Source organism: Borostomias antarcticus (genome assembly GCF_949987555.1).
Source record: "Borostomias antarcticus genome assembly, chromosome: 10".
In the NCBI taxonomy this organism is placed as follows: Eukaryota; Metazoa; Chordata; class Actinopteri; order Stomiiformes; family Stomiidae; genus Borostomias; species Borostomias antarcticus.
The window spans coordinates 4,072,132-4,086,626 of NC_140243.1; the positions used below are offsets into that span (position 1 = coordinate 4,072,132).

A 14,495-nucleotide genomic window follows, 5' to 3' on the forward strand; every position below is an offset into this window, starting at 1 on the left:
ACCTTTAAATTGCACTGATTAAAGATTTATTTTGTCAAAGGTCACAAACAATTTACTTTCAGAGTTGAAATGCATTACCAACCAAGTGTTTCTTTTGCGACCCAGCATGAATGACAAGTAAAAAAAACGACCACTATATTATCCAAAAAATATGCATGAAACTAATTCGTAACCGTTCATGATCCCTGTTGGGCTACACTAAATGAAACATAAAACAGTATAACCAGAGGTATAGTGGAGGATAAACCCACCTTTTAAAATGAAGTAAAGTGAAGTTGTATTTGTATTTTCGGATCAACTGTATTAATCCATGAGGAGAAACAAGGTGGGTAAACTCTGCACTTGAAAGAGTACCCACTTCTGTATTTACCACTACACCCCTGACACATATTTGATCCATATCCAGTCTAGTAAGTAACATACTGAATATCTTTTGACCTTGTTTTTGGCTTCCTGATCAACAAAATGTCCCCTTGTTACTGATCATATTAGCAGTCACATTCATGTCTGGAAACATTTTGATTCACAACAGCTCTATCCATAACCTAGAAATCAAGGTCCCCAAAAATAACTCATCATATATTATGAAACCATTACATATTCATACATCTCTTGAGATGCATACATTCTTAATTACAAATAGACCAAACCATAGGTTTAATTAAACATGTGTAACCATCCCATTTCCTTGTGGTGTTCCTGTTTTACTGACAGAATATTGTCTTTTAGTAGTTCATGTTCATCTGTACAGCAGAGCCTAAATCTAATCTGTAGCAATGGGCACGGAACCAAATCATCTTCACTTCCTGTTTCCTGTTGTCGCTGACTTCCTGCCAAGCTCCCTGGCCCTCTCAGTGGCGGCCTCTACAGCGCTCATTGTCGCAGCTCTCACACCACCTTGCTCTAGGGCATGAAGTCCAAAGATGGTGGTCCCTCCTGGGGTACACACTTCTGAACGAAGCTGGGCTGGGTGCTTCCCAGACTCCCTTAACAACCGTCCAGCTCCCTGTGGGCAACATAGACAGATGATCGGACCAGAGATACAAAGAACAACTTGAATGAACTGATTAAAGGTAAAACAAAAAATGTGAAACTGACCAGTATAGTCTGAGATGCGATGCTGTGGGCTAGAGCGCTGGGCATGCCCATTTTCACCGCTCCCTCTGCCAGGGACTCTGCAAACAGGTACACCTGCCAAGCCAATCAGATTGCAGAGGGATAAAAACCAACAATAGACAACGGAAACTAAAGCCATCAAGTAAAACCAGAGCCCCCCTCCCCTCATCTTGCCCCCCCCACACTCACAAAGGCCACACCACTGCCGCTGAGGCCCGTGTGGATGTCAATCCAGGCCTCGGGCCCTTCTTCCACCAGGCCACAGTGCTGCAACACCGAGCTGAGCAGGGCACTGTGCTCCGGCCGTGCCTGCGACCCCCGCGAGAACAAGAGCGCCCCTTCCTGGAGAAGGCACGGTAGGTTAGGCATCAGCCTGAGGACCACCGTGTCCACAGGCAAGAGCTTGGGAGAGAGGGGAGAGTAAGAATGATTCATTAGGTTGTAGCCTCTTGCTTTTTAGCGCAATCATTATTCAGTAGTTGAAATAATGGGCCTACTGCCAGTAAGAATGTTTGATATTGTGAGAGGGAAATTTTCATTTCTATAAAATAATACTCTCAAAGAATTAAGAGATGTTTCTTCAGATACATTAAAAAGTCAGATTTAATAAAATCCTTGCAAAGGAGTAAATTTTACAAGCAATGGTTATCATGTCAAAAGGTCCCACAAAGCCCCAATCAGACCGTACAATTGTGTTACAGTATGTCCTGTTGGTGGACACACCCATTGGGTGTGTCCTGTGAACATGTAAATCTTCTTCTACTAAGCAATCACAATAGAATAAAGAGTGTGGGAGATAAAATGGGACTGTCTTTCATTTGATTCCTTTCCTGTCCCAAAGAGATCTTCCTGTCAAAAGTAGTGAAACTACTTCTATTGTCATTTCAAAGTGAATTAGTAGATTCACTAGCTGTTTTCTCTACCCCCGCCTCAGTAAAGATGGCGATTTGCAAACAAAAGGCTTTGAGAATATAAAATCTTAAATCTACTATTAAAAAAATATTAGCCGAAAATGAAATTCTACCACAATTGCCTAAACCAATGATTCAATGACCATATTTTTAGATACAGGCAGACTCAAAGATATCTGTAACCATATCTTGACCTCCTTGGTCTTTTCTCCTCTCAAAACTCACCCCCTCAAGTGTGGCCACAGTTACACCCGCTGCCACCGAGACAATGATGTGTTTCTGAGTGACATGTTCTGAGATCTCACTGAGGACGGTTGGGACCAGGTGTGGTTTGACTGCTATGAAGACAAGATCAGAACTGCTGACCAGTTCTGCATTGGAGTGGGTGACAGCAACCCCCAACTCCTGTAATGAGAATATAAAAGGAATTAGCATATGCCTGCATTACACCCACACATACAGTACACAAAGTAGGCTACATCTTTACTATAACGTGTGAACGTAAGGTGAACGAGCCGGATCTGCAGGGTGCGGTTCACCACTTTGCAGCTAGAGGGCGCTGTGCCGGCCACCAAGTCACACATCACCAATAACACATAATATGGAAGAAGAACTCCGAATGCAAGACAGCGCGCCCATCCCGAATAGGGTGATAACCTTAATACATCCATGGTGATAACATAGCACAGAAGGAGAGGGTGGAAGTGCAGGCCTACCTGAAAGCGTCCAAAGTTCCTAGGAGATGGGGCGCTCACTTTAACATCTGTGGGAGGGATATCTCCTAAAAATGAAAAAATAGTTTAATACTTACCCCTTCAATAAACACAATGTACACCATCGTCATCTCTACTGTAATAGGCCTATAACTCACCTGCCATCATTCCCTGGGCTATCCCAAAGGCCATGTTGCCTGCTCCAATGAAGCCAACCCTCAAGTGAGAATCCATGTCGCTCTCAGTTTTAATCTGAACGGGGAAAAGAACGTCTGTGAAGAATTCTATTCGAACTCAGAACGTCTGTGAAGAATTCTATTCGAACTCAGAACGTCTGTGAAGGATTCTATTCGAACTCAGAACGTCTGTGAAGAATTCTATTCGAACTCAGAACGTCTGTGAAGGATTCTATTCCAACTCAGAAACGCTCGTGACCACAGTCTAGTTCGCGATGCACGTGCTTGTCCAACATATGGTGTAGTAGCTTACTGCTAACCTAGCTAGCCCTAGCTGACACAGCCATTCTGCCTGCTATTGATGCACTGCAAAAATGGAGGACTGTTGATGTTCACCTTAGTCCAATTTCGGCGTCAGCCCCCGAAAATTCACAGGATGGTGATGATGTCTGCTGGCGCTTTAAAACACGTTAAAACGCAACAGCGTCTAGTGTGACGTATGACAAATATGAACACCCCGAGCATACCTCGCTTATTAATACATCCATGGAGCATACCGGTGTTGCTTTCAAAACGGGGTGAGCAGAGTGGCTGGTCCCCTGCAGCGAGAGCTTCTGGGTACTCAGATTACTGGTCCCCCAAATCGACTGGCACAAGTCGAAATATGGCCATTCCCACTGTCCTCTACCACTCGTACCATCATGGTCATTGACCTGGTGGAATTTTTTGCGCAAGCTCTTCAGTTTGCTCGTCACCTGCGCCTTGTCCCGAGTAAAGCCGAGTTCTCGAAGCTGTCTTGCCAGTCTTTCTAATATCGGGCCATCCTTTACCGTTCCTGTTATATGGCGGTCGATTTCGTCCTCTGCTCGAAGGGTAAGGAGCGCCCGGATCTCAATGTCTCCCCAATTCGCAGACATTATCGACAGTAGCGTCTTCTGTAGTATATTAGCTGTAGCATGGATAAACAACTGTAGCTGCTAATTGCGTCGCACACATAACACGTCATCCAAACATTACACCGCTGTCCCCTCGTTCCAGCTTTTCATGTAGGCTATTTCGACTCGGCCTGTGCATACACAGACACACGCTAACATAGGCCTGCAACAATGCACTACACACTATATGTTCTACCGTATTATATTGCTTTTTTCTTCTATTGGTGGAGGGGAAGAGAAATAAAGCCCAATACTACTCTATTATAATGGATTCCATGACAGTAATTTAGATTACGCTTTTATCCAAAGCGACTAATTGCAATGCGACAATAACGCACCAGAACTCATCAGTGCATCTCCTTTCTAAACAAGTGACTAAGAGCAGATAATAATAATAATAAACAACTAATCTAGTGATGAAGGCAGAGTTTAAGAATAGCAAACTACAAATAGCCTACAATAGGTGCTTAGAGGGAGGATCCTGGTAGTACTTCTTGAAGAGGTGAGTTTTGAGCCTGCGGCGAAAGATGGGCAGCGGCTCTGCTGTCCTGACCTCAATGGACAGTTCATTCCACCACTGCGGGGCCAGGACAGAGAAGAACCGTGGCCGTGTCGATCGACCGCAGGGGCCACGGAGTGACGGTGCAACCAGTCGCCCCAAGGTAGCAGAGCGTAGTCGTCGGGAAGGGGTGTAAGGTTTGACCATGGCCTGGAGGTAGGAGAGAAAACGAAGAAGGGTGGTTGAGCACCAGGCGAGCGGCATACACGCACGCGGAATAAAGGCGTAACCTTCCAACACCGGCACGCCCTATTAAAAAAAAAATCGAATGAACACCAATCGCATCCTTTCCCCACTGGTCGGCGCTGTCATGACTGAAACGGGGCGGGTGAATGGCTCCCACTGCTTTATTAGTATCAGCTGCGCACATCCATGATCAGCTGGAGACTACCGGTTTGTTAAACAGCAAAGTAACTTGTCTGCAGACATTACAAAGAGGTTATTAAGCTATATGTAAGTACAAACTTAAGTGGACTTTTCTTTATATGTCATTTCATTTTCTTTAAGCGTTTTGCGGCCAGTTTAATTTGAGTGCCTCCGTAGTGTGAAATTACAAATTACGGTAGTAGATATAAGGGTAAGGATCTCTTGTGGGGAGTAAACCGTGCATGAGTTAATATGTTGGGTTGATTGTGGGGGTGGGAGTGGGACTATGCCTGTGTGTGGATCCAGTCAGTGGACCCGTTCATCGACCAAACGACATGTCTGGGCAAAGCGCGCTCTGCGGGGGTGCAGGCATGCGCGTTGCTTACGTTGTTTGAATTGAATGTCAACAAACATGTAAACCGATCGTATTACGATTTATGCAACCTTGTCGAAAAAGGCTACCGTAGCGCGAATCGATGGAAAAGAGCATTTGATAGAGGATTTTGGTCTATCCAAATACGCTACCCCAGAAACCTTTACGTAAAGATGATATAATGGTGTTAAATTATGTTCTCCATATTCTTATAGTGTATATATAAAGTGAATAGTGGTGAAATATAAAATTATTTTGGAGTGGGAGCATTAGGCCTATTTGATGAGGATATTGGTCGATTGCAATAGGTCCCTGAAATCCTAAATTTGCTCCCAATACTCATACAGTGCACTTATTACTTTCTTTTAATAATAATAAAAAATAAAGATGTACTGTTTCTCTTATCTAGAGTTAGATAGACGCATGCGCAAAACCGCAAGGTACCACCGCTCGATACAGTAGGTAGTGTAAATCGGCAGAACACCTGTTACGTGTCCAGACATGAATGCATCAATTAGACCACAGAGGTGGAATGAATCTGTTTAAACGGCTTGTGTTTATATGCATTTTCATTTTTCTCCTTGCCTTTTAGGTGACTATAGGCCTCTCCTGCACTCTGGAATGGCTCATCTAGTGATGGTCAGTGGCACTAAGGTGGCCTTGCTCCTGTGCATCCTGGCCTCCCACTGTTCTACAACCAGGGCCCTCTTTGACTGGATTAGGCAGCCAGCAAATCCAACTCCCTCTCCACAGCCCGCGCCCATACCACCTGGGGGAGACGCACCGCCCCCCTTTGAGATGATTGTGGCGGATGAAAAGTTCCTCACTGAGGCCAGGCAGATGGAGCTTAGTCCCCTGGACAGCTGCCATTACAGAGTAGGTACATGAATGAATGAATTTATTGATGGATTAAGACGCAACAAGAATCCAAAGGATAACATGAGAAAGTGTAAACACATTTCCGTCATGGTCCTGGAGCTGTTAAGACGCATCAACATGTACATTACATTGACAAACACATCAGCCCAACACATACAGCCCTGTGTGTCCCTTGTAAAGTTACATAGATGATCCGTGTTCAGGGGCCCCTGTGCGGGCTGGACAGTCGAGTGACATCTTGACGTCCGTGGGTCCACCAAAGCAGTTTAACAAGTCGTGTATAAAAGCTCATGGATCATAGTGTGATGTGCAGAGCAGACCAACCTGTTTATACACACGGTATTCTGAAATGTACATCAACAATGTCTGTCTGTCTCTTCTAGGTGGTTGCCCAGCTGAAATCCACCTGCGCTAGCCTATCGGAGGAGCAGCTGGCCAAATTGGGAGTGGTCCTTTTCAACTGCCAGGCGGAGGTTGAAGGGCGCAGAACCTATCCTTGCACAGAAGAAATGGTACGGTCTGATCAAATGGTAAACTAGACTAATGTTCAGTATTCATGTGGTACTATAGCAATACTGTTTTCTCTCGTGCTAGTCTTTAAAAGATTGCACATCAGACATGGATGCGGACACGTGGAACGCTTACCACATCGTAAGCAACCGAGCTCGTGCAGTGTGCTATGCCACCGGCCAACAGCACTTCCGTCGCAGGGCGGAGCTCACAGTCAACGCTCTCATCTCCACGGCAACCAGCCAACTTGATGCCATGAAAGACTTGAAGGTTGGTCCCGTATCCCAGGCAGAGTTTGTCCTCCTCTTTTGGAGTGTTGTGTCACCTGAATCTTGGGTGTCTTTGTTTTGAGAGGAGGGGCAGCTGGAGCTGAGAGATCTGACCTCCGCCTCGCTGGACAAGCTGCTGCATGGCCACAGTGCCCTCCACGACCAGCAGGTGGCACTGTGGGAGGGGCAGGAGCAGCTGGAGAGCTCCCTGGGCTCTAATCTGGAGCGGCTCCGCCAGGAGAAGGCCCTCATTGCCTCTGGACAGGAGCTGGTAGCCCAGCTCATTCAGGGCATCACACAGAGAATGGGTGAGGAATATACACAGTACACACACCAGTTGAATCGCAGAAGTCCCCCCCCCTTGAATTACCCTTGTATCCCCTTTCCTTGTCTACCTATCCAGACTTAAGGAGGGTGGCCTGGAGGAAAGACTGTCGTGCTTTAATCAGTTTTATTTTTTAAATATATTTTTTTGCCTTTTGTCCCACCATTACATGTGCGACCATAACATATGTTGATGAATCCTCTGCCTTTCTGTAGAGAACGTCAGTGAGGAGCTAAAGGGTCAAGGGTCAGAGGTGCAAGAAGGTCACAAGGCCATTTTGGATGACCTTTCGGAGGTCAGAGGGCGCGCCCAGGACATCTACAGTAAAATAGGTATTAAAAAAATCATACCCTCAATACGCCCCATTCAGAACCTATCACTTCTTATTGATAACACTTGTACCTAAAGCAGAAGTGTCGTTTCAATAGAAATGCCTGTCGTGTTTCAGAGACCCTGTTTAGACCTGGTTTTAAAATGTGCTTTGGACGATCAGATCACAAGTGGACAGCGAGACGCATCGTTAATACCTGTGTCTATCATGCGTCTCCAAATGTGTCCAGCTGACCACTTGTGTTCGTATACAGTAACCATGTAAGACAAGTCACACTTGCAAAAGAGCACAGGATAAGGTGAAAAAGGAGAGAAATTATCCTGCATTGATGACGTGTTTTCCTGTTGCGTCTTTGTTGGGGACGCATCAGGAAGGATTTGTTTAGACAACTAAAGATATGTGGTCAAATGTATCCCAGACCACCTCGGCAAGTGGTTTGAGTAAACGTTTCACAATGCATTTTGTTTGTCGTTTACACTTGTATTTAGCACTGTCCACTTGTGATCTGATAGTCCAAAACACATTTAAAATCAAGTCTTAACAGGGTCAGAGACCCCCATCTCTAATGTTGTCCACTACTTATTGGTTTCCATGGTGATCTCAGAGCACAGCATGTCAGGGTTCCTGCACTACCAGAACCAGACGACAAGGTACTACTCCGACCTCATGGGCAAACTGGAGCGCATGAATGGCACTCTGGGAGCCATGCTGCATTTCCTTGACAACATGCAGAGTCGCCTGGAGGACAAACTCGATGTCATCCAGGGCTACCTCGGCTGGGCAGGTATGCTCACACTCACACACGAGGCACAGAAGAGGCCACTTTCAAATGATTGAGCTATTGTTGACATACATGCCACTGTCTGAAGTACAGTGCTGACTCCCAGACATTGGACCTCATTCCTGAACATTTCTTAAGTGTCTTCTTAAATGTCTTGTTATGGACTTCGTAAGACCAACTCTAAGAAAGATCCCCGCCAGATTCATGAACGCGTGGAAATGTGTTCTTAAACCGCCAAAGTATTCTCAGCTGTGCTCCCCCAAATGAGGAATGCCACTGCTTTTTAAGTTGAATGCGTGTTCTTGTACTCCTGAATTTGCATACATAAACGCCCTGTCAGCTCCTTACAACAGGGTCGTGTGCACACAGAATCCCCAGATAGCGCGGAAAAAGTTGAGAGGTTCCCAATTGACATGATTGATGTTCAAGTTCACGTGCAAATTCAACGTTTTATTCGTCACATGCAACATACCAGTAAAATGAGCAGTGAGATGTTTCTCCGCTTGCTCTTACAACGTGCACACTAAGCTTAAGCAAGGTGAAAAAAAAAACAATAACAATAGAAAACAAGACGGTATATGGACTTTAAAAAAAAAAAATTTGGAAATGATACAAATATTCTCGTAGTTATTATTATTTCAAGCCTAAGATGTTTGTAGAATTGATATGAATGCACGCAATCACCTCGCATTTCTCATTAATTCAGCCTTTGCGAACATGGGAGCACTCCAATCTGGCCTACCTACGACTGTATTTCTGAGTTTTTAAATCCTTTTCTGAGATGAGAACAAATCCCAGATAAGAAACCATTCCGGAATGGCAGAATTGTCCTGGGAACTTCGTAAGTGGAGTTAAGAAGACATTTCTTAACTTTTTCTTAACTGCGTTCAGGAATGACAACCATTGTTTCCAACTACGCAGGTTTGAGCCTGGCAGCGGTGTGTACCTGTGCAGTGCATGCTGGGTATTTCCTGCTGTGCGCGATCCTGCTGACGTTTCTGCACTGTCCGTGTTTCACTCGGGCCATGCTGTTGCTCACGGTGCCCCTCAACGCTGTGGCTGAGGTCAACCAGCAGCCTGCCCTGGACCTCATGGACCTCAGCCTGCTGCTGGTCATCCTTTCACTGGGTAGGAGCTGCCGGGGGCTCTGCTGTCTTGACTGCCGTGGTGTATGACCTGTCCTCAAGGGTTCCATGTTGTGCACATGGTTTTAAATTAACTCTAGAGGGTGATCCCCCCCCCAAAAAAAGAACTAGAAACTATTAGAATCCAGATCCTCCTAAAACTAGTACATCTAAAATCAATTAAGGAAATCTATACTGTTAAGTTTAACCGATAAAAATAAAACCAAAATATACTGTTTAAGAGAACCTACTGACATAGTGGTTGCTGATGCATACAAACACTTACCATAACTTACCTTTCTATGAGTCTTCATTCAGTTACTTGTTAGTTATTATATCTTGCTATTTTATGTACCTATTGTACTCTGAGTCAGTTAATCGGAGTACCCAGCTCTTGCTGCAACAAGAACTTCTGGGGAAAAACATTAAAGCTGCAATAATGATTTTCACATTTTGTGAAAACTACTTAAAACCACCTTATATCAGATTGTTTGATCATTGAGCCATAGTGTACTACTTCAATGACTCACCCCTACCAGCCGCCATGTCTTGTTATTCCAGCATTCTGCCTGTGTTGTCAAATTGAGGCCTGTAACTTTGCTCCACCTCCATGCCTTAACGTGCATATAGTTTTAGGCCTTTCATTTGTAAACAAGTCTCTTGCTGCCATCTAGTGGTAAGAAACCGGTTATTGCCACTTTAATATTTGTGGACACCAATGAGAAGACTCTGGCATTTTAAAACATTGATTGGCCCACGCAGGTAGTGGGCTGTGTGGGGAGGCTGATTTGGCCTCTGATGGGTCACTGACCGCAGCTTTCCACTTTTCCAGTATTGTTAACGAGTCGAGCTGTCACAACGTGTGATTTAGGCTACTTGGGACTTCCTTCCATGTTCCTACAGTTTTCTTCTTTTCTGGGCGGGATGAGTTTTTCATTTAGTCCCGACCTATATGCCCCCGATCACATTATGTTCAAATGCAGCTGGATTTGAAAGGTAGGCGCTGGCTCCGCCACTATGCCCATGTTTTGTTGCGTTTTATTCCAGACTGAGTCAGTAAGCATGTATAGTGTTTAACCCTTTTACTTTCTTTTGTAAACCTGTATAGTGGCAAATTCTTTTATCTTTTTTTTCTTTGGCATTGGTATGTCGGATTTGTCTTTACTAGAAGTTTCAACTAATATTGTTATTTCAAATAATATTGTTATTACAACTAATGTTATCTTTATTTATGGGGTGGGGTTCTGTTTTGACAAGACCACTGCAAACTATTTGACTTTGATGTTCCCCCAGGTCACTGGTTTGTGATGCAGCTCTTGGGGGTGTTTTCTGCTATTGGAGGAAAGGAATCTGGTATTGGAGCCGTGCAATTCAGCCTGCCTCCTCCCACCCTGGGTAAAGTCCTGGAACGAGTGGAGCAGGAACCTGTGGAGCAGGTTAAAAACCCCCCCTCCCCCCACCGCCACCACCACCACAAAGGCCCATCCTGCTCCACTCCTTCTACCTCCAGAGTTGAGCTGGATGGCCTTCTGGAGCCAGAGGACCTGCTGGATCAGGAGAGCTTTGTGTATGGTGTGTATAGTACAGATGAACGTCCATGTGCCGTTTTTCAAAATGGACGATGTCAGAATTCATTCATAAAGTAGACGTTCGACAACGGCACATGTGGGGCTCTATGAAACGGCTCTGCAGTTCCTCCTCATTCCTGTGGGGTTTTCCTCATGTGCAGGTGACCCCAGCGTAGCGGCCGCGTCTCCCTCCCTGGGCCAGCAGGGGGCGGAGGCCAGGTTTACTCCTCACCTCATGGTTCGGCCGAGCCTCCCTGCAGTGAGTATGAATGTAGTGTTCATGTAACACAGTGAAATCCATTATTGTGGGACGTTATGTAGCTTGAGAGCACTTGTCAAACTGGCCCATGTATTCAGTTGGTTATACACCATGTACATATGAAGAGTTCATTTGCAAAAACAGATATGTGCATTTTGATACATTTTGATAAATCATTTTTTTAATCAAATGTCAACATTAAATATCAATTAAATTACAGTTGGTTTGTTTTGATTAAATAAAGAAGACTCTTCTTTACGTAATCAAAACCATCAAACTTATTTAATTGGTATTTAATGTTGACATTTGATTGAAAAAATGATTTATCAAAATGCACATCTGTTTTTGCAAATGAACTCTTCATATACAGATTCTTGTCATCCATTGCCAATGCTGACGCATCCTGTAATGTTTTGATTGACAGGCAGTCCTTGAAGACCTTAGAAGGGATCTCAGTGGTGTTTTTGATGATTCGCGCAGTTCAAGCCCCAGCCAATCCCTGGCCAGCAACAGGTCACTGTTTTATTCTCAACCTGACAATAAACGGCCCTAAACGCCTGATGTGGGAAAACCACTGATGATTTAAACATGACCATTTTTTTTATTATTATTTTTTTGACTAACTGGATGAGAGCTGATGTAGCCGGTCACATTTGAAGTTCCCCTGTCAGACCAGTTACAGTATATAGGCTCATTGTACTATAATTGTGTTATACTGTGTGTGTATATGTGCCTATAATTGTGTTATACTGTGTGTGTGTGTGTGTATATGTGCCTATCTAGTATAATTATAAAATGTCTGATTATCATGTTGTTTCTCTCCTGCAGCTCCTCGTCTCGTCAGCTATGCAGTGGCACCACTAGGACGGGAAAGCAATGCAGGAAGAGGGCCATCTTAGGACAGGACTACTGTCATTGTCACGTGGGGGGATATACCTCTTACAACCGCCCCTAACTTCTGTCCATGCCTTTTAAATGTGTGTTTTATGAGCATTTTTAAACTGTTGTTATTTAATAAAATTGTTTTTATTAAAATAAAAAAAAATTAGATTAGATCTTTGTCATTGCACAGCAAAACTTTGTATAACAGCATCGACTCCAATTTAGCAGCATAAAAAGTCATATGGTAAAAAAAAAAAGAGGGGGGGGTTTATGTGTTTGGGGGGTGTTATGGATTTAGCTGTTTGTCCACCACTCTTGGATAGAAGCTGTTCCTCAGCCTGTCTGTTAGTCCAGGCACCCGTGGTTCTCAGCCTGTCTGTTAGTCCAGGCACCCGTGGTTCTCAGCCTGTCTGTTAGTCCAGGCACCCGTGGTTCTCAGCCTGTCTGTTAGTCCAGGCACCCGTGGTTCTCAGCCTGTCTGTTAGTCCAGGCACCCGTGGTTCTCAGCCTGTCTGTTAGTCCAGGCACCCGTGGTTCTCAGCCTGTCTGTTAGTCCAGGCACCCGTGGTTCTCAGCCTGTCTGTTAGTCCAGGCACCCGTGGCTCTCAGCCTGTCTGTTAGTCCAGGCACCCGTGGTTCTCAGCCTGCCTGAGGGGGAGGGTGTCTCATGATGTTGGTGGCATTATCTTTGTATGTCTTTTTTTTATTGTTTTATTACATTGTGATTGTTTGAGCATAATAAAGCATTGCCTTTTTTAAATAATCAATTAAGGTTTTTGTGGCCCATGGAAGCGAATGTTCAGTCTGACAATTTGATTAGCCTGGTAAAATAACGCAGTGCAAGTCCCAGCTGATCCCTGCCAGCAACAGGTTGGTGTTGTTCCCCCAGAACCTCTCTCGCCCTGCAGCGCTTTCTGAGACAGTCGTCCGTAATCACCTGAGGTGGCAGAGCTGATGATGAAAAGATTTCTTGTTTTTTTGCCCACCACTATTATCTCTATAATCTGAATCTCTATTCAGAGGACATACTTTTTATTTTATTACAGCAATTACATTAAGCATAGAGCATTTTTCCTGCAGGGAACATAGATGTTATTTACACGGGTTGTACATTAATCTCATTTTATATATTGTTACCCAATACATGTATCTACATTATCCATATAGGGGCGGCTGTAGCTCAGGAGGTAGAGCGGGTCATCCTACAGAAGTATCCTTGGGCGAGACACTGAACCCCAAATTGCTCCCAATGAGCAGGCTAGCACCTCGCATGGCCTTCATTATGTAGCACTTTTATCCAAAGCGCTTTACAAGGGCAGTCCATTTACCATTTACATACTGTATGTATGGCTGCTTGTCAAGGCTGGCTGCCTGTGTTGTAATCCCTCCCCTGGCTGGAGTGTCCCTTATTTGTATTGTAATTTGTGTCGCTTTTTTTTTCCTTTTCAGTTATGTGTTATTTGTATTGTGAAGCGCTTTGTGCATTCATGCTTGAAAGGCGCTATATAAATAACGTTTTATTTACTTACTTTATATAGATATGAGGTGGGGCGGCTGTGGTTCAGTGGGAGAGCACGTAGTTCAATAATCGTACGGTCGGCGGTTCAAATCCTGCCTCCTGTCCACATGTCAAAGTGTCCTTGGGCAAGACACTGAAACCCAAATTAGTCCCAATGAGCAGGTTAGCACCTTGCATGGCAGCTACCGCCATTGGTGTCTGAATGTGCGTGTGAATGGGTGAATGAGAGACCATTGTAAAGCGCTTTGGATAAATACCATATGAGTGAGAGCTGTTTATCAACCAGTAGCATATTTAGAAGGATCCATCTTCCTTGGGGGTCTATTTGAATAGTCGGTACATTGTTGAAATTAATATATAATCACCTCTTTGAAATGCACAACATACAATTCATTTTGACCCTTAGACTAAATTTATCAGAGTGAGTTTAAAGATCCAGTTCCTACATGAGAAACTAGAAAAACCGCTTAGCGGCTAAATGCCTCCGCCCAACAATGCAAGTTGCAGTTAACATTTAGTTGACCTTTGACATTTGAATACCAAAATCTAATCTAATTAAGTCCAACTGGACATTTTGGCCAAATATGTACAAATTCTGGTCAAGCCTTTCTTGAGATCATGTTCAGCAGGCCAAAAACACATTTTGTGAGGTCAGTGACCCTTGACCTTTGACCCCCACAATGTAATCAGTTAATCGAGTCCAACTGGACATTTTACCCAAATATGAACAAATTCTGTTAAAGGGGTAGTAAAGGGAAAAATCATGTTTAGCCCTGTTTTAAGGTTACTCATGATCATATACAATGGTTCAGATCAAAACGTTGACAAAACTAGCACTTTTGAGAAAGTCTGATAATTGCTCTATCACCGTTGTGGTCATACAATGGATGTGGATGGGC

The 14,495-nt window shown here is 44.2% G+C and overlaps 2 protein-coding genes across 4 annotated transcripts; one reads left to right on the top strand and one right to left on the bottom strand.

Moving 5' to 3' along the window:
- Window positions 1-18: 18 nt before the first annotated feature.
- pycr3 (pyrroline-5-carboxylate reductase 3) lies at window positions 19-3,977 on the bottom strand. Of its 3 annotated transcripts, none has more exons than XM_084444378.1 (7): window positions 3,474-3,977; window positions 2,899-2,992; window positions 2,744-2,808; window positions 2,253-2,432; window positions 1,306-1,518; window positions 1,099-1,191; window positions 19-1,006 (listed from the first exon to the last, which is right to left on the bottom strand). In XM_084444378.1, the coding sequence occupies exons 1-7, from the start codon at window positions 3,831-3,833 to the stop codon at window positions 800-802; spliced, it is 1,212 nt and encodes a 403-aa protein (XP_084300504.1). In that variant the 5' UTR covers window positions 3,834-3,977; the 3' UTR covers window positions 19-799. The 3 variants fall into 3 exon arrangements, with proteins under 3 accessions (XP_084300504.1, XP_084300503.1, XP_084300505.1); XM_084444377.1 differs by having other exon boundaries at window positions 3,444-3,972; XM_084444379.1 differs by having other exon boundaries at window positions 3,313-3,598.
- Window positions 3,693-12,537, top strand: bmb (brambleberry). The gene is made up of 12 exons (XM_084444376.1): window positions 3,693-3,789; window positions 5,742-6,025; window positions 6,412-6,540; window positions 6,623-6,808; window positions 6,893-7,115; window positions 7,348-7,464; window positions 8,068-8,247; window positions 9,166-9,372; window positions 10,662-10,940; window positions 11,098-11,195; window positions 11,620-11,708; window positions 12,024-12,537. Exons 1-12 carry the CDS (start codon window positions 3,759-3,761, stop codon window positions 12,148-12,150), a joined length of 1,950 nt encoding a protein of 649 aa, XP_084300502.1. The 5' UTR covers window positions 3,693-3,758; the 3' UTR covers window positions 12,151-12,537.
- Window positions 12,538-14,495: the final 1,958 nt, after the last annotated feature.

Excerpts from the sequence above, each read along its gene's own strand:
- bmb (XM_084444376.1), top strand. The coding sequence starts at position 3,759 with ATGGCGGTCGATTTCGTCCTCTGCTCGAAGG. Across the intron at positions 9,373-10,661 it reads GCTGGTCATCCTTTCACTGG|GTCACTGGTTTGTGATGCAG; the intron begins GTAGGAGCTGCC and ends ATGTTCCCCCAG. Across the intron at positions 11,196-11,619 it reads TTCGGCCGAGCCTCCCTGCA|GCAGTCCTTGAAGACCTTAG; the intron begins GTGAGTATGAAT and ends TTTGATTGACAG.
- pycr3 (XM_084444377.1), bottom strand. The coding sequence starts at position 3,833 with ATGTCTGCGAATTGGGGAGACATTGAGATCCGGGCGCTCCTTACCCTT. Across the intron at positions 2,809-2,898 it reads AGCCCAGGGAATGATGGCAG|GAGATATCCCTCCCACAGAT; the intron begins GTGAGTTATAGG and ends TTTCATTTTTAG. Across the intron at positions 1,007-1,098 it reads TCGCATCTCAGACTATACTG|GGAGCTGGACGGTTGTTAAG; the intron begins GTCAGTTTCACA and ends TGTTGCCCACAG.